The 22,606-nt window shown below is 57.3% G+C and overlaps 7 protein-coding genes across 7 annotated transcripts; 2 read left to right on the forward strand and 5 right to left on the reverse strand.

The window, feature by feature from the left end:
• Positions 1-1,613: 1,613 nt before the first annotated feature.
• PHSY_000354 (ankyrin repeat protein) lies at positions 1,614-6,263 on the reverse strand (the record flags this gene model as incomplete). The annotated part of the gene is made up of 1 exon (XM_012330995.1): positions 1,614-6,263. One exon carries the CDS (start codon positions 6,261-6,263, stop codon positions 1,614-1,616), a length of 4,650 nt encoding a protein of 1,549 aa, XP_012186385.1.
• Positions 6,264-8,404: 2,141 nt separating this feature from the next.
• On the reverse strand, positions 8,405-10,600 carry PHSY_000355 (hypothetical protein; the record flags this gene model as incomplete). The annotated part of the gene is made up of 1 exon (XM_012330996.1): positions 8,405-10,600. One exon carries the CDS (start codon positions 10,598-10,600, stop codon positions 8,405-8,407), a length of 2,196 nt encoding a protein of 731 aa, XP_012186386.1.
• Positions 10,601-11,324: 724 nt separating this feature from the next.
• Positions 11,325-16,547, reverse strand: PHSY_000356 (hypothetical protein; the record flags this gene model as incomplete). Its single annotated transcript, XM_012330997.1, has 1 exon — positions 11,325-16,547. The coding sequence occupies one exon, from the start codon at positions 16,545-16,547 to the stop codon at positions 11,325-11,327; it is 5,223 nt and encodes a 1,740-aa protein (XP_012186387.1).
• Positions 16,548-18,138: 1,591 nt separating this feature from the next.
• PHSY_000357 (hypothetical protein) lies at positions 18,139-18,729 on the reverse strand (the record flags this gene model as incomplete). Its single annotated transcript, XM_012330998.1, has 1 exon — positions 18,139-18,729. One exon carries the CDS (start codon positions 18,727-18,729, stop codon positions 18,139-18,141), a length of 591 nt encoding a protein of 196 aa, XP_012186388.1.
• Positions 18,730-18,929: 200 nt separating this feature from the next.
• Positions 18,930-19,838, forward strand: PHSY_000358 (26S proteasome non-ATPase regulatory subunit 1; the record flags this gene model as incomplete). The annotated part of the gene is made up of 2 exons (XM_012330999.1): positions 18,930-19,006; positions 19,541-19,838. The coding sequence occupies 2 exons, from the start codon at positions 18,930-18,932 to the stop codon at positions 19,836-19,838; spliced, it is 375 nt and encodes a 124-aa protein (XP_012186389.1).
• Positions 19,839-20,133: 295 nt separating this feature from the next.
• PHSY_000359 (hypothetical protein) lies at positions 20,134-21,372 on the forward strand (the record flags this gene model as incomplete). Its single annotated transcript, XM_012331000.1, has 1 exon — positions 20,134-21,372. The coding sequence occupies one exon, from the start codon at positions 20,134-20,136 to the stop codon at positions 21,370-21,372; it is 1,239 nt and encodes a 412-aa protein (XP_012186390.1).
• A 299-nt stretch (positions 21,373-21,671) lies between these two features.
• Positions 21,672-22,454, reverse strand: PHSY_000360 (likely mitochondrial ribosomal protein; the record flags this gene model as incomplete). Its single annotated transcript, XM_012331001.1, has 1 exon — positions 21,672-22,454. The coding sequence occupies one exon, from the start codon at positions 22,452-22,454 to the stop codon at positions 21,672-21,674; it is 783 nt and encodes a 260-aa protein (XP_012186391.1).
• Between the last annotated feature and the right edge of the window lie 152 nt (positions 22,455-22,606).

Below are 22,606 nucleotides of genomic sequence, written 5' to 3' on the forward strand. Positions count from 1 at the left end.
CCTTCTTTACCATCGGCAAAACGCAATCTCACCAGAAATCACCAGAAATCAAGCAGCTGCTACCAAGCGTGCGCATTAGCCATTTGTAATCTCCATGTCTCGGCTTCTTCACCAACCATCTCCCCATCTCTCGACAACAATCACTTTCCGCATCGTCCACGATATAGCGTACAAATCAGTGCCTCCACGTACAAGCAAAGGACCGTATAAAGTCGAGAGTCCTGCTAGCAGCTGGTGCAGTCATCAATCCAATCGTTTCTTTTGACGCAATCTGAACGCAAGCTCTGCCAGTGTTGGCTCCTCGTTCAAGGTTCCTTCTTTGGACGACACCTTTGCCTATGCAGTTTGACGAAAAGTCCTGCGCGCTTGTCAAGAAAAGTTCCATCACCCTCGCCGTTGTGTCAACACTTGTTGCGTTGTACGAGCGATCTTTCTTTGTCCTCGCCGTTGGATCACTGGCGATCGCTTTTGTGCCGCTGTCAGTATGGGCATTGCATATCTCTCCTGCATATCATTGGTTTTGGTTTTTGATCGCGCTACAGCGCATGCCGTCCAAGCCACCAGCCCATGCCCTGATTGCCCCCGCTGGTCATTGACTCAGTACGTTGTCCTGGACTCGACCGGCGCTTGCTCTGTCTCATGTCAACCGTTTGTGGTTGCTGCATGGGCGACTCTGGTACTTGCCGCTATGGTCTCAGCTCTCGTCACTGCTCTTGTCAAATACGTCTGCGGCTTGCTGGAACTTCGAAACCGTCGATATCAGCAACCTACAGCACACTCGGAGGAGAAGCCGCCATCAAGTGATTAGCAAGATACGTAACAGCCATTCCCAGGAAACATACTGCATGACCGACGCACAGCGTCGATGGACGCCGTTTCTTAACCGTCCGCTAGTCCACACACACACATCCTCGAGGAGAAGCAACGTGCGAATAGGAGCTTTCAAAATGTCAGACCATCTTGGTAGGCGCAGCTTACTGTGTGTGACTGCGCGCGGTATAGACTAGAACGTCTTGTGCCGTGACTGCGACCGTACAGGGCTCAAAACACCCATGCGTTCATGTTGGCGGCCGAACAAAGATTAGAGGGCGACGCCAGGACGCAGGATACAGCGCACCTTGAACGGTTGGGACGCAAACTGAATGTGTGACCATCCTCGACAGAAATGAGCGCATGAATGTCGTACTCGTCGTCTGGCTCAACGTCGAAAAAGTGGATGCGGTAAAGGTTCCATCAGGATACTTGAGTCCCCCACTCTTTCCCACAAGATGTAGGAGCAGCTCGACGCCGAGTTCAAGTCTCGTACAAGCACGGAAGGTCCGCACAAGGTCCAAGTTTACGCCTTCACTGTACAAACACAGCCCGGCATGGCTTGCGACGGCCACTGCAACAAATCTATTCTCTTGGATCGAGCCTAGCCCCGGGATGGCAATGGCTATGGAGGCAGCCCTCAACGACGAATTGGTGTACACAGTCAGGGCCGCACAGGTGGGTTCTCGGGCAAACGGTCACCGGTGTATTGCAGCGAAAATAGACGATGTTGTTACATGAAGAAATACGAAGACAAAAATAGGGAGAATAATCCGAACATGGCACTTCAAGATCGAGCTGAATCAAGGCGCTCGGTTGCGCCCGACGGCGGGCAAGTCCAAGTAGCTGACCAAGTCGGCGTAGCTGAAGATGCTTGAGCTCTTGGAGAATAGCACGACGACAGCTGCAATGAGCAAGACGGGGATCCAGAACCACACCAGCATCGCATCGTCACGGAGCTGCAATTGACCCTTGCGACGGCGTGCGACGGCCGTGGATGGGCTGTGAGTGGATACTTTGCTCTTCGTTGCGGACGATGTCGCTTCAGTCGAGAGCGTGGATACCGAGATGGACGCTGCGGCGGCCGCCTCATTGCCGGGATGAGCTGAACGTCGTCGTGCCGATGGCCTACGCGAAGGGCCGGCTGTGGGCGTGCTCGACTCAGAAGACGGCCCAGCATCTACGGTGTTGGATGAGGAGGCGACTGAGGGTGTCGAACGTGATTTCATGTCCTGCGCCTCGGCTGCAGCTACCGATTCGTATGCAGGTGGAGGGCTGTACAGCGGATTAAGACCCCAAGCGCCTTCCTCGACGATGTTCTTCCACAGCGTGAGGAGGCGACCACGCTCATCGTGTTCCCATCCTTGTTCGGCAGACGAATCGCCAGAACGAGCTTTGCCTTTATCGTTGGGCGAACTCTTCGTGTCAGGCGTCTGTTCGCCGCGCTGGGCCGCGGACCATGGCATGAAGGCAGGGGCGGGTAGCGCGAGGTGGAAGACCGGGATAGCTGGCATCGCGGGCATTGCTGGCATGTGCAGTTGGGCAAACTTGTGAGCCATAGTGTGCGGAAGGAAAGCTCGGTTCATCCAGTCGGCTCCCGTATCGCCCGCTTTTGTCAGCCAAGATTTCTGGCTCGCAGGGTCGAGAAGTGCTGAGCCCTTTGACGAGACTTTCTCGGAGTGTGATGACGCGACAAGCTCTTTCGCCGAACGAGCATCGGCCTCCTTCAGCGAGGCTTTCTCGTCAATGACAGGCGATGGGAGCTGCGAGAGCGCCTCGCGAGCCTCGAGGTCGTCGGCTGCGCCAGCTGCGTCGGGAACCGCAGGAAGGCGGACTCCCTCAACGTCCTCTTCGCCGCTGACGGAGAAGCTGTCATCGCTGTACTCGTCAAAGCTGGTACTGACATTGTCGTCGTCGACATCAGACTGGCTCGGCTCGCTGCTAAGCTCGTCAGAGAGAATGTCCTCGGCATCCTCGTCGTACAAGAGGCTTACATCCGGATGAGAGGTGAGTCGACGGGTCTGCCAGTGGCCAGTGCGAGCGGTGTTGTCGAGCATCATCTCTACGTCGACCTGATCGTGATTGCGTGCCAAGTCGACGGCGTAGAGGCCGTTGACGTCTGCAACGTCATCTCGGGCGCCGGCGCGGAGGAGCATGCGAGCGATGGTGACGCGGCCCTGTATGGCGGCAAAGTGAAGCGCAGTGACACCGTTGCGGTCGCGCGCATCGAGCGGGCAGCCGCGGCTGATGAGAGCTTCGACCAGTCGATGGAAGCCCATGAGCGTGGCGAGATGAAGCAAGGTGTGGCCCTGCTTGTTGGCGAGGCGAATTGCATCGGTTCGCGGTGCTGCTTGGTCAATGTCGCTGACGTCTGCATCGAGAAGCGAGAGGAATTGCACGAGGGTATCTTGGAAGCTGGAGCTCTGCGACCTGCTGGTGAACAGGCCGGTAATCGCCTCGCGAGCCTCTGCGTGGGAGACGCCCCCGCCACTGGCACCTCCATTGTTGAAAGCAGCTGGCATTCCGGGCTGCTGACCACCGCCAGAGCCAACGACGCGCATGGCAACCTCTCGCGCCGAGCGCATCTGGCCCGTCATCTGGAGGCCGACGACTTGCAGTGCCAACTCCATGAGCGCACGGTCGGTAGTGTCAATGTAGGTGAATAGTTGCAACGGGCCGTTGACCGGAGGCGGCTGTGCTACCTGTCCAGGGGTCTTGACGCTGACAACAACAGGACCGGGGCTCGAGCTTGGCGGCAGGAGGCAGACAAGCGTGTTGCTGGCCCAAACCTTGGTGTTGGCGGCAGGGGTGTCGCCGAATACGCAGGTGACACCTTCGGTAAAGTTTTCTCCCAGGACGGTGACCTCGATACCTCCGCTCGTAGGTCCCTCGCCGGGGATGAGCTTGGAGATCTTCGGCTGAGGAGCCTGCTCGATGCTGTGGTTCGGTCCAGAAGGAGAGGCCTGCGCAAACCCGGGAGGGGTGGCGATAGAGCCAGAGTTGGGCCGAAGGTGAGGCGGCAATGCGGCGGCGGCAGCCATTGCCATGAGCTGCGCAAAGTCGACGCCGCTTGAGACGCCTGCCTGGGCATTGCGGAAGAACTGTTCGAGATCAAAGTTGGGCACGCTGGCGAGATTGGTCTGCAGAGTCGTTGGAGACAGGGAGCCCTGTGCCAGCTGAGCTTGCAATTGAGGCGGCATCTGCGACAACTGCAGAGGCTGCGGCTGCTGCTGGAGGCCGTTCGGCTGCTGCACGGGCTGCGTTGCTCCAATGCCAACCAAGCTTGCAGGTGCAGGAGAGTCACCGACACTGGATGCTTCTCCGGGCGTCTTCGTGCCAGTGCTGGTGCTGTTACTGCGCCCGAGCCCATTCATGGTTGTGCCCGCAGTTGCAAAAGCGTTCCAGAAGTCATTTGAGCTAAAATCGACACCGTTTGAGGCAGGGACGGGAGACGTTGCGCTGACCGCGGGCGTGTTCTGTCCGGTTCCAGAATACGGGGTCATGTTGAGATCTTTGCCCGACGTATTGCGTCGGCGTCGATTGCCATCATAAGGTTTGGAACGTTCCTTCTTCTGCTTTGTGGGCGGTTCCACGTTGATGCTGCCGTTGGGCGTCGCACTTCCACTCGTAGAGTTGGCGCCGTTGACCAGATCCTCTTGCGACTGAGACTGATGAGAAGCCGGGTATCGTGGACTTGTGCCGTTGACTTGTTTGATGACGCCGAGAGATGCTGATGCCGAGGGAGAGGCTGCAGCAGATGCGGCAGCCTGTGCGGCTTGAGCAGCCTGACCCATTGACTTGTGGTCGTCGGTGATCATGATGGGAGGCGTGGAGCCGGTGGCGACGAGGCGACCTTGCCAGTCGCGCATGGTAAAGATGACGCAAAAGCCAACCTTCTCCTTGTGATGACGGCAATAGCATGTGATGCGAGTGGGCAGGACTGCCTCGCCCTCTTCAAAGTCGACAAAGTCTCCGCAATTGAACAGAACAACGCGCTTCTTCTCTTCTTCCTCCATGCGTGCCTGTGTCCTCTCCACGGCGTCGGGAGCGGCAGGGTCGATGCCGAGGCTCTTCATCTCCTCTGCGCTTGGCGAGCTTTCGTGCGGTGTTTTCGGATCCTTTTTGCGGTGGGCACGTTTCCGCTCCCTCTGTCGGCAGCCTTTGCATACGTGGACGCGATCGTGGGGCGGTGTAGCGTTTACTACGGTGGCGTCGACAAAGAGCGTCTTTTCGGGAGGCACGTCTGTCTTTTGGTACTTTTTCGACTTGCGCTTTGTGCCGCTGAGGGGGGGAAGCTTGATGTGCGTAAAGGAACCGATGCGTTCCCACCCGCCGGCAGGAGTTGTCTTTGGACGGACCAGCTCGATACGCATTCTGATCTGGGTTTCGACGCGTGATTTGGCGCCGTGCATGGGAACACCGTTGATGTGGACCTGGAGATCCTTGAGACCTTCGCGATTGGGGCGAACGACTTCGAATGCGGAATAGCCGAGGTCTGCATCGAGGTTGTTGCTGTGCACTGCTGTCTGAGAACCCATGCGCCGCGCCGCTACAGAGGTGGAGCCGGGGAGCTTCTTGGGCTCGGATGACTCGCCCGAGTTGCGGCGCGATGAGGAAGCGCTGGCGCTCGCGTTGTTGTTAACATGAGACACAAGAGATTGGATTGGCTTGGTCGACGCAGATGGTGGCATCATCGTGGAAACTGAGGACGTTGGAATGTTCATGGCGACAAAGGGTTGCCCGTTGGTGGCATTCGCCGGGAAAGGCTCCGACTTGACAGCGGGAGAGCCAAAGGAACCGGCTTGAACAAACGAGTCGAACATGGCTTCGTCGTTGTCGCCCGTCTTGCCTGTCCATGCGACATGACCATCCGAATCCTCGCCGCTGCCGGCGAAGCTGGAGGTGCTCGGGGCTGTTGTGGGATCGTGAGACAATGAGCCGGTCTTACGGTCGGAGCCATCAGGGCTATCGTGGGTCATGGCACGCGATGCACTCGCGAAGCTGGACATGGCGTTGTGAGAGGAGGCAGGAGAGTGGATGGACTGAGGTGAGAAGCCGTAGTCGGTGCTGGAAGTAGAGTCCATCTCCATGGACAGCTCGGCATCGTTTTGCATGCCGATGTCCCAGCCTGCAAAGTTCATAGCCTCAAAGCCCGACTTGTGGCCGTTGGCGTTGACGTCGAGATCAGTGATGAGAGACTGCGGATGGTCGCCCCAAATGCTGGGCGAGAATTCGGCTGCGGACGCGGCTTTGGCAAGCTGATGAGGGTCAGCAACAGCAGGGTCGGCTGCGCGACGGTGAGCCCTACCGTTTGCCAGCGTCTCGTCGTCGCCAGTAGAGTCGCTCGAGGAAGGGCTGCTGGTCTGTGTGAGGCTGGGTGGTGAGGTAGAGCGTGTCTCTGAGCGCGCGTGGTACTTGGTGGATTGAGGGTGGAGTGCAGTACTGCTGGACATGGCCGCTTGCTGTGCGAGATGTAAGAACGAGGATGATGAAGAGTTGGACCACGGGGCGTATAGATGCTGCTGAGAAGCGCTAGTGCTAGGTGGATCGATTGAGCATGTGGAAGCGATGGGCTGTAGGCGTGTCCTGGGCGGTGAGGCGGCGAGACTGGGCGCGGTCGGCACCTCGTATGGACGTCGTTGGGTCCAACGCCAATGCCGAAGAAAGACCGCAGTTGCTGGATGCCAGCTTTACAGCTGCGTAGTGGTATATGACCCAGAGCGAAGGCGAAGGGTAGATGTAAAGCGGAAGGAGGCTGCAAGTATACGAGGGCCTTGGCAGTGTTGGTGGTGGTGACGAAGCAACAACCTGCAATGCGAAATCTTCAATTGGTCGAACAGCAACCGAAATTGCAATCCACCCACACACGCACGTACAAAGCTGAGTGAACCACAAAGCAGGCACAAAACGAGAGGAGCAACGAACGACACACGACGCGGGTACGGCAGTGTAAAAGAGCGGGTGAAGACTGACCAGAAACCAATTTCGAGAAGCCTCATTTTTTCCCCCTGGCTGCGTGGATGCAGCGAGCAGAGAGCAGCGAGCACGAAGCGGTGCCGTGTGGCTTTGTCCTTATTGCTCGACTAAATAGAAAAGTTTGTAATTCATCCATGTTGTCCACGTAGGCACTTAGGCCCCATCTTAGCATCTTGCACTCCGTATAGCATGCGTGTAGCGAACCAGCATCACCACTTTCATCCATGTGACTTTTGAAAGCCATCACCAAGCCCCGCGTTTGTCGCGAGATGACGCTCTGAAGAGCTGCACGGGGGTACGAAAGTGTCTGGAACGCGGACGGACAGCTGATCAGCACGGGCTGTACGGGCGCGTGCTTTTTCGCAACCGATTACAGCACTACTCATGCTCGGCCCGCGAGCAGACGTTGATCCCGTTCCAGCAGTCACAGTGCGACCATCGATCGGTTGCATGCGAATCCTCGGTATCGCCTGGCACGAGTGGCGTACAGGTACAGCGAACAAAGACCGAGATAAGCGATACGTGTTCGGCAAGCTTACTTATACCCTTGCCCACCGCTACGGCAGATTTTGAGTTGAGAACACGACGCCGACCGAGCTTCACAATCCAAGCGCGGCTTCGAAACGCCTCTGCTGCCTTAGTCTGACCGCTGAACACGTCTGCGTCCTTTCTGACCGTCGACATGGACTTGTCAGACAGTCCACACGCCTAGCATGGCCTTCGGAGAGAGCCTTGGGCTGTGCAGCGTCGGATGTGCCGTCCGGAGAAGCTCTCGGAAGCATGCTTCGCTCCTCTCTGAAACTTAAAGAATAAATTTCTACTTCGGTGATATCTTTTTCTCACAATCTTCGAAATTTTGGGGCAAGGCACTTGAGCAGTACCCGCTGGAAATGTTGGGCAGCGTCGCAACCCGTCCAGCTCATGTGGCTTAACATGCGCGGTAATACGATTGAGATTATGCAGGGTCGCGGCTGATCCGATAATCGGGATTGCGGGGTGGCCGCGGGTAACGTGGTGCTTGAAATGCAGTTGGATACGGTCTCAGCGCATCATAGCATACGACGCTCGAATCAACGATGCCATCACCGGTGTTCGACCGAGGCTCTTCCTTCTCACAGCCGAGGAGAGCTTGTGTCCGGCATCGATTTCTCTCAAGAGTCTTCTAAGGCACCTTCAGTCCCAGTCTGTTGTACACAGGAAGGCCAGCAATGTTGCGCTGTCGTGGCGCGATCAGATAGTGTGTTGCCTAGGTCAAGCTTGACGCCAAGTTTAAGACGAGTGCGAGCCGCGTCTGTTCGCCTCACAGTGATTGCGACTTTGACTTCTCCGATGGCTGATGGTTCATGCGTGTATACCGGCAGACCGCAGGCGGGTCAGAGGCTCCTCGCAAACGCTCTATCGACGCGAGACCTCTCAGTGTAGCGCTACATTGCAGCCAATAGCGAGCTAGTCACCCACTCCACGCATGAAAACCAAAACAGACAGTGGTGTGACAATGGGCAAGGCAGAAACTAAAGGTACAAGCCGCAACGGTATACAATGATGAGACGGGAAACGACAACGAGAACTGTAAAGGTAGACTAGAGCAGAACATACAAGCAGACAATTGCCTTCACGATCAGACACCGGTACGTGTGAGGGCTTTGCGCTGGTTCGAGAATCGGATCACATCGCGCTTCTCGAGGATGAAAAGCGTCCTCTCGAGCGCGTGGTTGGTGTAACCTTGGCTCTCGACAAACTCGTGACGCAGCTTGGCGTAGCTCGTGCTCCAACCAATAGGCAGCCTTCTACGGATCTCGCGCTCCAGCTTCTGGCACTCTTCGGCGAGCTCACCGCGTGTCATACCCTCCACGTTGCCCGCCTGCACTGCGTCCATGGTCGAGGAACGGAACAGACGCATGGCCTCGTCGACGTGCTCCTCGCCCACAGAGGGTGAGAGCGTCACCTTGGCCAGCGATTCCGAAATACGCACGATGGCTTCCAGCTGACGCACCGTGATGGGGATCGAGGATCGTTCGTCATTGTCGCGTTCCACCTGAGCCACCTGCTTGCGCAGCGCGACAAAGTGCGACGACAGCTTCTCGGCGGCTTCGGGCGAAAGGCGGGGTGCGCAGCGTGCTTTGCAGAACGAAACGTATCGCTTCATCTGCTCGATGTCGAACTCGCCCGTGGCCGAGGCGTCGTTGGCGCGGTTCATGTGGATGTTCATGACGTGCTTGGCCATAGTGCGATCGCGCTGCTCGTTGTGCTCGTCCTTGACGATGAAGATCATATCGAAACGGGACAGAATGGTGGTCTGAAAGTCGATGTTCTCGCCTGGCGACTTCATGTCGTCGTATCGGCCAAAGATTGGGTTGGCCGCCGCCAGCACCGATGTACGCGTGTTCAAGATGGTTGTGATGCCTGCCTTGGCGATCGAGATGGTCTGCTGCTCCATCGACTCGTGGATAGCGACACGATCCTCGTCGCGCATCTTGTCAAACTCGTCGATACACACCACGCCGCCGTCTGCGAGCACCATGGCACCACCTTCGAGGTAGAACTCGCGCGACTGCGGATCACGCTGTACCGACGCGGTCAAACCGGCAGCAGACGAACCCTTGCCGGACGTGTAGACGGCGATCGGTGACACTTTCTCGACGAACTTGAGCAATTGCGACTTGGCAGTACCAGGGTCACCAAGCATGAGGACGTTGATGTCGCCACGAAGTCGCATGCCGTCCGGCAACACCTTCTTCGAGCCACCGAACAACAGACATGCAATGGCCTTCTTGATGTCCTGATTGCCAAAGATACTTGGCGCGATGCTGGCAGAGAACTTCTCGTACAAGTCTCTTGTCCTCGAAAGTCTGGCGAACTCTTCTTCCTCCTCGGCAGAGAAAATGCGCGCCATTCCGCGTCCCCCCGCTCCTTCAGCGTCGATCTCTAGGCCGACGACTCTGAGATAGGGGGTGCGTAGAGCGATGGCACCGGCCTTGCCGCCTTTGCCGCTACCGGCATTGTTGAACGTGGAGTAGACACCGGTCGCGATGATGCGCGAGCCAGGGACGACACGCCCGCAGAGCGCACGGTCAACCGACATGAGCATGTGTCGAGGCAGCTCACCTACAGGAACCATGTCTGGCGCCTCTTGCAGCTTGACGGTCTGGTTGTCGACGAAGCGACACTTGTCGTGAAGGATGACGTAGGGATCTATCGAGCACTTGGGTGCTGTAGTGTCCATCTTTGTCGAGTCGCAGTATCGCGGCAGCGTGAAGCCGCCAAAACCTGAGACAACAGGGAGAGTCTTGGTTGCGCGGCAATCTCTGCACATAACTTGAAGGTGTGTGGCTCGTGAGGAGAGGGTGGTGGTACCGATGACGATGCCTGGAACACGGACGAGATGAGAGATGCTGTCGGCGTGCAAGTCGCGCATGGGTGTGAGGTTGGCATGACTACGAAGAGTCACTTGGCAGTCCGGCGCTTCGGGGCGCTGTTCGTCTCGGGTGATGACAGGGTACAGGATCGCTCGTGCTGCGCGCTTGACCGCCGATTCGAAGAGAGGCAGGATATCCGAGGGGGTGTCTCGGAGCGCCTGCGCGAGATCGTTGCTCCAGAGCTGGACGTGCTCGAGCTGAACCTCTAGGACGTATTGTTTGGCGAGAAGGTTAGCGCGGAGACGATCACGGTACACATAGTCGCTGCCTGTGCGGAAGGTCTGGACAAAGTTGAAGAGCGTCTGCTCGGTCTGTGCAGGAGCATCGGGAGCTCTAGATGCCTCGGACCCTGCCAGCGCCTGGGCCGAGAAGACACGACCCGAGTCAAAGCCCGACATGGTTGTCTATGCTGAGCGTGGATGAGAAGATGATTGCCTGCCTATGAGGTCTTACGGTCGTCGTTGATGTGCGGAAGGGGTGGATCGGTGCTCGGAAACGATGCTTCGAGAGTATGACTTGCTTCTCCGGGGCTCAGAGCTGGGGTTCGTTGTCGATTGTGGTGTAGGAGAGCGTAGAGCAACGGTGATGAGGAAGGAAAAGAAGGAGAACAGCGACTTGCTGCTGCTGCGGCCTCAGCCTGTCAAATGCAGCTGATTTTTCGCGCCTGGCGGGACCCTCGACAGTTGGCTTGACTGTTGTTGTTCTTGAGTTGTGCGGTGCGCATTTCTCGAAATCAATTAACACGACGAGCAAGGTCTCGACCGCGACGCGTCTGTTCATTTACGCCACGGGCCAGCGTGGCTCGCTTGCGCTCCTGGCCCTGAGATGAGACGCGACTTTGCTTTGCGTTCTGGTTGGCTTCGCTCACGTCTGCACATCACTCGCGCGTAACACGTTTGGGACATCCGCAGACACCACCTACTTAATGCAGACAGAAAAACATCATTCGTGGGTAAACTGGAGCAAAGAACGTGGTTTGGCAATTAGTCGGTAACGATAGTGGTACTTGAATGGACAAAGGATGGGTACATGGCAGTAATAGTCTTGTCTGAAAAGACAGTGCGACCCGAAAACGAAAGTGTGGGTATAGGTTGGCCGTGTGGTTGAGCTGGAGGTTGCACCTCAAGACTCGGCCATGTGGCTCAAGCGAGCGAGCAATTCGCCAGGTAGGCAACGCAGCTTGAGACAACGTACGTAAGCGCCTTTCTCGGCTTCAAACATGGTTGGGTAGTTTTTGGCTGCGTTCTGGAAGGCGGAGATCTGCCGAATGACCTCGGCGATGTTGCGGAACTTGAGCACGTTGATGAGCGGCTCGAGGACCACACCCGGAGGCAGTGGAGCCAGACCGTCGAATGCGTTTGCATCAACAGGATGAATGCGGACGTTGCCGTCTTGGGCGTAGGTCGTCGTCGTAGCGGCCATCGTAGGCGATGTCGGGTCTAAAAAGGTCGGCATGGCATCGTACTGCATCAGGTCCGAGACAAACAGGCCGAAGAAGGGAACGCAGCTTCGGGCTGATCCGGTCTTGCTGGTCTCTGCGACCATTGGCGTGGAGCTGAAGTCGGCGGGACCGCTGCCTCCGGCGGAGGACTCGACCAGCTTCAACATGGCATTGCGGAGGTGGTGGAAATTGTGACGAGGTCCGACGAACGAGTTGAGATCCCGCCACATGCGCATCTCAAAGTAGCCCACTCGATTCCACGTACGGCGGAGCCGTTCCACCCACGGTGTGCTGAGGCCAAAGATGATCTGGGCGAGCGAGGCAAAGTTGGAATGCAAGTAGCACTTCCAGGCTATACGGATCAGCTTGGAGATGACCGCTGCTCGCTCGTCGATGTTCTGCGTCAGGACGACCTCGCTGGCGACCCAGTTCGACGTGAGATTGAAGCGAGCGACGATGGCTTCTACCGCGCGTTCCTGATGCACCTCGCCGAGGCGCTGCGCCTCGAGCCGATCGCGCACCCTATCGCGGTAGAAGGCTTCCCAGTCGGTGACTTCGGCGCCAAAGCGACGCTCGCGCCACCGCGACGAAGCCAGTTCGTCCCACGAGACGGAACGCAGCAGTTCGGCTTCGATCAAACACATCTGCCTGGCCACCGAGCCAGATCCGTAAGACAGGAGGAACGAGCGATGGATAGGAAGCGTATTTGACAGGCCGCTTTTCGGCGACGGAAGCAGATTGATGGCTCGCTGCGGGACGTTCGTGCGGGATGCAGGCTGCCCGACTACATCGGCTACTGCCAGAGCATTGAGATCTTCGGTGAAGTGTCGTTGCGCTCCAGACGTAGGGTCGTCAGCAAGACGCTCCTCGCCTTGCGCTCCAGATTCTGACGTGCTGACGCTGTCTCGAAGATCCAAGAACGATGATTGGGCACCGAGCTCCTTGGGCTGCACGGTGGATGGATGAGGTCGCGTCGCGTCAAGTGGCGTATCGCTCGATGAGTCGCACGGATGGACAGACGCGTTGGAGATCTCGTCTTCTGCGTCAGCGAGCGATCCTCCCGTGAGAGAAGACGACAGCGTGCGATCGCCCTTGGAGTGAAGCGACGACTCGCTGTTACGTTTGTCAGTAACATTGCCGCGATCCTCCACCTTGGCGTTCCTAGCCATGGAACGCTGCCAGAGACGTTCGACCCGGTTGGCTTTTTGCTTTTGCCGGTCTTCATCGATGATACCCTCTAGTCGACGCAGAGCTGCCTCGACATCACCCGGCTCCTCGTCATCGCTTTCAATGTCGTCCAAGCGGAAACCTTTGACCAGCTCGTAGCCCTGCAGCGCCTCATCGGGGTCCAGCATCTCTGACTGCACCGTGGTGATCACCGGCAGGGCTGGCTGCAACGCTTGTGGCAGAGCTCCGAGGTGTTCGGAGCCGAGAAAAGCGCTGTCGACGCTGAGGCCGCGAGCGTGCCCCATGCCGAAAGAGCCCACGTGAAAGTGACGCGTGGAGCCGGCATGTCGGAACATCGAAGAGGCCATTGAATCGACACTGTCGCGTCCAGGTGCCGATGACTGCGGCTCAAGATCCCGGATGGTGTTGGCTTGGCGCAAATCTCTGGCTCCCGGAAGGCGACGCAGCGCTTTGCGCACAGCAAAGTCGTCCTCGTCGCTGGAAAGATCGATGTCGTCGATTTGAACGATACGCGGGGCGCCGTTGCTCAGGAGCGAGTCTCGGGTCGATTGGCGCCGCTGCACGTTAGTTCCAGCAACGCTGGCGATTCCAACCGAATCACGTCCGACAGGCATGCGCGACACTGATCGGAGTGTTTGTTCGCTAGCGGCGTGATGAAGACACTCTTCGACTTTGGGCCTCACGTGAGCAAGCGAGGCGAGGTGCTGAATGCTGGCCGGGTTAAGACCAAAGAGGTCCTGACCAGGCGCAGCCAGGGAGCTTTCGCCCCCGTGCTGCTCAGAGGTCTCTATGTCGATGCCAAGACCTTGACGAGCACCGTCATCGTGCGAAGCATGCTTGTCCGAGAGGCGGGCCAGGTCAATAGAACTGGCTGGTGTGGAACGGTTAGTGGAAGCGCCTACCAGGCTGGGCGTCTCCTCTTGACCTGTGCTGTCCTCAGACGCTTGACTCGCTGGACCTTCGTCTTGCTCTTCGTCGACCTCGTCGGTACGGGAAAGAGGTCGTTGACGAACCGGTTTCGTATCGCGAGAAGAAAGCAGAGACTGTCTCCGGGATTGCTCGGCGGCAAAGAATTGCAAGAGCCTGTCGAGCCCACCTTTTGAGAACAGAAGGTCGCCACACTCCTCGGCTTCAGCGTCAACATCATGGTTGCTGTTCATGCCCAAGCCGCGGCTACCGAGCGCCCTCTTCAGCTTGGAGATGCGACTCGCAGTCTGTGCAAAAGCACGGGACAGTGCACTGGCGCCATGAGGCATCGAAGATGGCAGCAGAGATGGACTAGGGGCTGAAGGCGTGGAACGCGTAAGATGGGTTGGCACAGGTGCAAGGGTGTGTCGGTGCGAGACGAGCACCGACTCTGCAGCGGCCTTCTGTGCGGCGGCCCGCGTGGCGTCGGAAAGGTCGGCTCGAGTAGCTTGTGGAGACGAGGGCTGACTCCGTCCGGACAGCGGAGACTTGGTGTGAGGAGCATCGTGAGAGCTGGGATCTTCGGCAAAATCGAGGTTGACATCCTCGGCGATGGAGGGCATGGACCCCGAGCTACTCATGCGATGCTCTCCGCTCGATGCGGGACTCGACGTTGCGGCGATGCTGGACTCGGAGTCGTGTGAGCTCGATCCAAGAGTGGAAAGGCTGTTGGTCCTGGGATGCGAAGTAGGGCTGTCGGCGAGGCGGCCAGCATCATTGAAAAGGAGGCCGCCCACGCCCGATTGCGAGTAGGTCTCCTTGAGGGCTCTGACGACCTTGCGCAAGCTGTTGATGATGTTCAGATCTGCGGGACGCGTGGCGATTCGTGCATCCTTGGCCATAGTGTTGAGCCACGTAGCAAGTCGCTGCCGCAAAGCGCGGCTGGGAAGAAAGTCAAAGTCGAAATGGTGCTGCAGCCAGTGCTTGATGACGACGTAGGTGCGCACACGCACTATGCGGCGACGTGCTTCGTCTGCGGCAGAACTGGGTTCAGAGACAGCCCATTCGAAGCGTAGGATGAGCAGCTCGAGCAGATTCATCGGAGACATAAAAGCACGAAACGTGTAGAAAAAGTCGCTGCGCAGATCGAGATCGATTTCGGCGGTCAGTTCTGCCACCAGACGTGCGGCAGATGCAGCGAGCAAGACCGCTTTTCCGCTTGGCGGGGATCTTTGCGAGACGTCCGCCGTCCTTTCCGAGGCGGGACTAGAAGTGGAAGCGCTTCTGGGAGAGGCGGCAGTTGTAAAGTAATCATCACCGAACGGCAGGCGGCTTCTCCGTTTAGGCCGCTTGTTTGTGAGCTCCGGAGAGTCGCTCATCGAGGAGGCAAGCTCTGAGTTTGGGCGATCGTCGGTCTGACCAGCTCGGTTGCTGATCACGAAAGTGCCGTCGTTCCTGTCGCTCCTGACGGCCCACACAGCAAATCGCGGATCATCCCCGGGCGCTGCCGAGGTTTGCAACGATTGTGCCTGCGCGTTGATGGCGGTGGAATATGTCAGGTCTGCGATGCCCGAGGCGGGGATGGACGCAGAAATGTCGGAACCAGCATCAACCGTCAGCTGGTGTTGTGACGGTGCCGGCGAAGGTCGACGATAGCACTGAATCACGTCGAAGACGAGCGTTCTGGGAGGCGCTGTGATGCTGCTGTTAGGTTCCTCGGGCAATAAAGGATGCAGCTCGGCTGGAAAGCTGTCGATCCGCAGGTCGTAGTCGTCTCTGCCACGGGCTGTTGCATCTGATGCATTCGATTCAAATGACTGAGCCTCTCTGAGTTGATTGGAACGCGGCTGCTTGGCGAGACGCATGTCGAAGCTGCCTTCTGGAAGACGCACGTCTGGGAGCGGGTTCGAACGAAGCGAGGGGTCTTGTGAGGGCTCGAACGAGCTGCTGGACGATCTGCGAGGATGCGACCGGGATGAAGTATCGGCGTGCGCACTGGACCACAGGTCAGCCTGACCGAGTCCGAGCACAGCGCCGAGCACGTCGCCTTCTTGAATGTGGTCCGGAGCCTGGCGATTCGCGTAGGTACCACTGACAGGGGTGCTGCCAGCACGAGCCATGCTGATGCTGTGACCAACAGCTCCTCGCTTTGTTTGAGACTGGCCGTCTCGCTGGTGGTGATCGGAAGCGGAACGCGATGCGGGGACAAGGGGCAAGGCGGGAGCAGGCAAGTGGGTGTGACTGAGCAAATTGTCGGCTAGTGTCGAGTTTGGAGGAGGAGGAGGTGCACCGCTAGACGAGCTCGCAGCTGGATTCGGAGAGAAGGCGGGGGCAAGGTTGGATGAAGCTTTGCGACGCAGAACGGGTATAGATCTGGAATGCTTCAGACTGAGATTGCCAGTCTTGCGCAAGAGCGTGTTGGCCAGATTCATCTTCGGAACGGGCTGATGAGCGTCGGGTGACTCGGGAGGCGGCCGTGTGAAAATGGCGCCGGATGAGCTGGATCGGGGCATCCCTTGGTGCTGTGACATTGCAGAAGGTTGAGCATCGGACTGACCGAGACCTGATTGACGGGAGCGGAAGCGAAAGATGACGCGACCTGTGTCGAGGCGCGTCGCCGTGATGTGATACGGCGTATCTGAGCCAAAGTCGTGGTCCTCAGCATGTTCTGCGGGTTGTGCGGTGACAGCATCGCGCGCAGCTTCCAGCAGCCTGAGGGAGAGTTGGTGCTGCACTGCGAAGATTTTGACTGCATTCCAATTGGTGGTTTCGACATCGACAGGGGACACGGTGGAGCTGATAGAGGTCATTGGTATTGCCGACGGCCCAGCGATGGATGCTTCCGTCATCGTGCGAAGATCGGAGGATGTGAGAGCCGCAGACGCAGGACGGCTAAGGTCGAGAGAGAAGCAAGCTAGATGAAGCCGCAGACTCGCAGAGAGCCGATGAGGACTGGGCTGCTCTGAGATACGAAAATCTAGTAGCGCGTGGGGATGCCGTCATTCCATCATCATCTTACTTATTGAGAGGTAGCTGGATTGAGATGAACAGGAAAAGAAGCGCCAAAGGAAGAGGTATCGAAGTGAGGAGTCGGTGGTCGTGACAGGTCGTACAGAGGTGCAATGGGCGATAAAGGTGGCTCGATTGTATCGGCAGACGCAGTTGAGGTGGGACAGACGTGTACAAGAACGAAAGAGAAGGTTGAGAGGACGAAATGAGGTGGATGAGAAGGACGGTTGAATGGTCTCGAGGACAAGAAAGAGTGTGCAAGAAGCCCAACGAGCTGTCTACAGTAGCCTGGACACGCAAAAGATCCCGAAACGTGAATCGACGAGGGAGGCGTGCCGTACAGCCAAATCGCCCTGGAGAGGCACAACGCGAGCGGGCCTGCGGAGCGGCAGTCTAAATTCTGTTTAGCTCTTAAAGGGGTATTTGGCTTGAATTCAGCTGGAGAGAGCTTCGTGAGACAGGTGCGCCAAAACTGTTAGCCGAAGAGACATAGGCCAAGTGCCGCAAACTTTCGCGCTGTCTTGAGGGACAACACAATTGCGCCCGCCTCGGAGCGCTTCGCCCATGAATCGGACGCAGCGAAGTGATTTGCGTGCATGAGAAGAGAACATGCTCTTGGAGCACACGCAACATGAGGAGCGCGTTCGGATTCAGCCACCTCCTGCCGATCCGAGATTCCAAGAGACGACTCACGACTCTTTTACGCATGTCTCTGGGATGGCAAAAGATGCGCTCAGACCTTGCCAACTTAGCGGGAGCTGGCATTCGTCTTTAGAGGAATTCAACACAGTACAAACACCGCAAATGCACAATTGAACCTGTTCCAGACAGCTGACCAAGGCCATTGCTCTGAAAGGTTGCGCGATCATGCGTCCCATGCGCAGGCTTCCCTGTGCCCACAACTTGGCTCATTATAGTCTCCAACTTAGTTCAAGGCGTTGCGGAACGGGGTGCATTGGCACTTTCGCTTCAAGCCAGGAATAAGCAGCATGACGATTGAAACACGAGTTGCAAAAGAGTACATATATGGAGGGCGAAGAGCCGGAATCAACACGAGCACGAGGGTTCAATGAGCAGCGGCACGGTTTGAGACTGGTACCGTTGTAAAGGAGGAAGGATCGTTCCAAACGAACTGCAGCGACCGGAGACGTATGGCGTCGGCATTTGTACAGCCTCGAAGCGCCGACTGATGCAAAAATGACGCTACGACAGCGATGAGATACAGAGTCAACGCTGGGCTTTTATCAAGCACGTTCTGAAGGTGCGAGCGACGACCGTTGCGTTTGCAAGCACATGCTGAACGCTCCAAGTGCTCCAAGACAGACCACCAAGCCGACCTCGATTGACAAGCGTAACAGAATCCTTTGGCAAAAGAGAGTAGTGCATGCGCATTCACATGGCGAGCTCCGCCTGCAGCGCACGTAGCTCGGCATCGTCGTCGTCTTCCACCACGGCTTGCTTGCGCTCCGGACCGTTCGAGATGCGCGAAGGCCCTGCCGATGTGGCAACAGCAGGTGTGTGCAGAGGCACCGAGTCGGCACCCACAAGCCTCTCATTGAGCTCGTCTTGCTCGAGCTCTTCGAGCTCGTTCTTGAGCTCGTCTTCGTCAATGTCGTGGCCCATGCCCACGGGGTTGGAGATAGCGTCCGAGATCTCGTTGGTGAGATCCATCTGTTCGCGGATGGAGTCCATGGTCGAGTCGACCTTATCGATGTTGAGACTGCCGTGAATCGTCTTGAGGGCGTCGGCACCTTTGCGCATGGCTGTCATGGTCTCGAGGTTCATGTTGGCGCTCTCGATGGCGTTGACCTGCGTCTCGAGCGTCATCCTGGTCCCTGCGATTCGATCCAGCTCATTCTCGTATGCCTTCTTCTGCCGCAATGCCGCTTGCGCCGCTCGCTTGTTGGTTGTGACATTGGCCTTGGCCTTTTTGAGCTCGTCATCGATCTTTTTGTTGAGATGCTCCTCCTTCTTCTCGAGCATGAGCAGCTGCTGCCGCAGCCCGACTATCGCATCTCTCGCCGAGTTCTTGTTGTCCTTCTTGCCGAACCAGCTGCTCCAGCTCGACATGTTGGCGCTTGTGTAGATGGAAGGGACCTGGGTGGACGAGGTGCGTGTGCAAAGGTTACGAGAGGACGAAGGAAAAGGTCTATGACTGCGCCTTCCTTTGTCGAAACTGCCGGATGTCTTTCGAGAAGATGAACTGCGACGATGAAGGATGCGAGTACCGCCGCGATGCGTTGCCGTGGATGGATTGGAGGTACGCGCAGATAAGGATTTCGTGAAGTGAACGATCGGAGCTAATTGCGCGCTGCGTTGAGATTGAGAGAGCGGAAGGAAAGATAGGGCTCGACCGCGAAGTCGTAGTTGTTGAGGATTCGACGGCTGATCAGGTGAGGACAGTGATCGAAGGGGAGGTGATAAAAGAGAAACACAGATCGCTGTCGTTGATGTTGTGGAGAAGGAGACAAAAGGCTGTGTGGACTCAGTAAGTTATCCGCTGCAATCACGACTCTGGTGCTCGACCCTTTGCCAGCCTGTTAGCCGATCTGTCGAGACTCAACGCGGAAAAATAAGTCGAGGCCATTCACAAATCGAGTCTCTACGGTATACGTGTTTGAGCTGAGCCGTGCCTGTGCTGCGCGTAGTTGTGGAGGAAAGACGGCGCCTCAGCCTCGGGTTGTGACGCGCAGGATATTTCACGCACACGCACGATGATGCTGGCTCTGCCTCATTGAATTTTCATGAATGTAAGATTTTCATCCTTGACAGTTATGGTTTGTCCGGCTTTCAGAACGGCGTTGTTCGGCGTCACCGACAAGCGGCCTCCATCTCGACAAGCAGCGATGCAGCTCAGCAATCCTCATCTCCTGCTCATTCGGATGTTTCCGTACTGCACGTTCCCAACGCAACCTCTGATAGTCTCTGTGAAGCCGCTCGACGGCTCAGAGTTCGAGTCACGACGTCACGACGCCTCAACCATAAAAGCAACGGGCTTGCGATGCGGCATCGGCAGCACGGTTATTAACAGCCATGATCCTCCAACGTTCATCGCGTGCAGCGATAAGACGGGCACCGCTGCTGCATCGTAGTCTTGCGACCGAAGCGGTCCGCCCCCTGATCGCCTCTCTTCCACCGCGGTCTCGATTTCCACCCAAGCAGCCCGAGCTCGTGGTCGACCATCTTATCGTCGGAGGAGGCGTTGTCGGCCTCTCGATCGCATCGGCCCTTGCTGCGCGCTGGCCAGAAAAGACCACCTACCTCGTCGAGCGAAACAAGTCTTTCGGTGAAGAGACAAGCTCACGCAATAGCGAGGTCATCCATGCGGGCCTCTACTACCCGCCAGATTCGCTCAAGACCCGCTTGTGCCTGCGCGGCCGCGAGCTCATGTATCAGCGGTGTCAAGAGCAATCCATACCGCACAAGCAGACCAAAAAGCTCGTCGTTGGAGCCAACTTCTCCAAAGCCTACCTCGAAAAGCTTCAGTCCCATTGCGACGCTCTTGGACCCCTCGCACCGCCAACCAGACTGATCACGGGTCAAGAAGCACGAGAGCTCGAGCCGCATCTCTCTGACAACATTGCCTGGGCGCTGCTGTCGGAGCGCACCGGCATCGTCAGCAGTCACGAACTCATGGCAAATCTCGAAAAAGAAATACTCGATGCCGAGAACGCCGAGATCGTCTACGATACCAAAGTCGTTCGCGTCGACCCCAATCAGCCCGACCGCAGCGCCGTCAACTCGAAGCGTGGTTCTGACGGATCGCAGGACGGCTGGATCGTGCAGACGCTCACCTCTGATTCCGGCGACTCTTCTGCTGCTGATGCAGATGCCTTGCTCGCCAAAGTGGTCATCAACACGTCCGGTCTCAATGCACCTATGGTCCTCAACTCGTTGCTCTCTGAGCTCGGCGGGCCCGAACAGGACGCCATCCCCATGTGGCACTCCAAGGGCAACTACGCTTCGTACAAGGGACCAGGAGCTAACGGCATCAAGCACCTCATCTACCCTTGTCCAGATACCCGCAACAAAGGCACACACGCCCACACATCGCTCGGCACGCATCTCACCCTCGACCTCGATGGCAACATCCGTTTCGGTCCCGATACTGAGTGGATCTCGCCACCATCTTCCAACTCACCGGAAGCGATCGACTTTTGGAAACGAGCGCTCGTCGTCGACGATGCCCGTATCGAGAGCATGTACGCCTCCATCACGGAATACCTGCCGAACATCGACAAGACCGGCCTGGCACCCGACTACGCCGGTATCCGACCGAAGCTCATCGGTCCGGAGACGAAAGCGTTCATGGACTTCCAGTTCCTCTGGCACAACTCGAACGATCTCGGTGCGCAGAGGTTGTGGCAGCGAGCTCCGGGTCTACCCAAGCCTAGCAGCAGCTGCATCTCGCCCGCCAAGGACAGCGTGGACAAGGTAGAAGGCGGTGCGATGATCAGCTTGCTCGGCATCGAGAGTCCAGGATTGACGTCGAGTCTGGCCATCGGCGAGATGGTCAGGGACATGGTGGCACAGCATTTCTATGGTCAGCACCCTACACGCGCAGAGAGCAAGAACAAGGGCGCCAGGAACGAGGACAATGCGCACCGTGTTGACGCCTGGGCATAGAATTCAACCACATCGGCCACCAACTTCTGTTGAATGCGTGAGATCAGTCTCGAAACGTCCGTGTCTTGCCGAAGTGATGCAAAGATAAAGGCTGAATGTTACATTGCTTTTGGGGCAAGACTGCGGGAGAAAAGTACAATGAATGATGTCTCAAGCAGACAGAGGTCGAGATAGCTCTGAATGTAGTAGCTGTAGTCTGACAGCGGGGATCCTTGCGAGTGACGGCGATAGCAGCGATCCAAACGCTGCGCGGCGTACGATCAAAAGGGGGGCAGTGTGAGCCGTCTCATCTTGCCAACTTACTCCAGCTCGACGGTACCACCCGCAGCCTCGATAGCCGCCTTCAACTTGTCCGCATCCTCCTTGTTCAACCCCTCCTTGAGCACCTGTGGTGTCGACTCTACGAACTTCTTTGCCTCGACGAGATTCATGGTGGTGTTGACGGCCTTGACCTCCCTGATGACCTTGGCTTTGGCGGTGGGATCCTTCAGACCGGTGAGCTTGAGTGTAAAGACGGTCTTTTCCTTGGGCTTTGCTGCTTCCTCCTCTGGCTCTGCTGCACCTGCGGCGGCTGCTGGTGCAGCAGCAGAGGCCGAGGCTGCGGGCATGGCGATTTCCGTGATGTTCAGTCGAGTCTTGAGATGCGATACCAAGTCTGCTGCTTCGAGGAGCGTGAGCTTTTCAATCTGGTCGACGATGGTGGAGATCTTGGCATCTACGGGTGCAGGTGCGTTTCGGACAAGGCCGGTGGTGGCGAAGGATCGCATGGCAGTCGATGTGATGCGACGCGTGCTGGATCGCACGACGGTGCGTGAGGAGGAGGCAACTGCGCTTCCGATTGACGACAACATGCTGAGACAGGTGCTCTTCGCGGGCGGACCGTTGCGATTGAGGTGTAGAGATGTAGGTGCAAAGCCGACGTAATGACAAACGATGATGCTGTCGATGAGGATGGAGGTGACGGTGAACTTCTTGGTCGGCTCTCGTGTGGTCAAGGCCTTACGAGACCACAAAAAGCATCGCTCAGAGTCGGGTCGAGCAGAGATTATTTTCTTCTTGGCTGGCCACCTTGTGTCCGACATTTTCTTCTGGAGCTGGTCACGCACCCTCGTCAAACAATTTTCTCGCACGAAATTGCACACGATATTTATCCTGAAGCATGCCGTCTCCCCATTCCCACCGCCTCAAGAAAACTCAACGTTCGGGACACTCAACAAACATCACAGGCGACAAC

The sequence above is a fragment of the Pseudozyma hubeiensis genome, assembly GCF_000403515.1.
Source record: "Pseudozyma hubeiensis SY62 DNA, scaffold: PHS6, whole genome shotgun sequence".
Classification (NCBI taxonomy): domain Eukaryota; kingdom Fungi; phylum Basidiomycota; class Ustilaginomycetes; order Ustilaginales; family Ustilaginaceae; genus Pseudozyma; species Pseudozyma hubeiensis.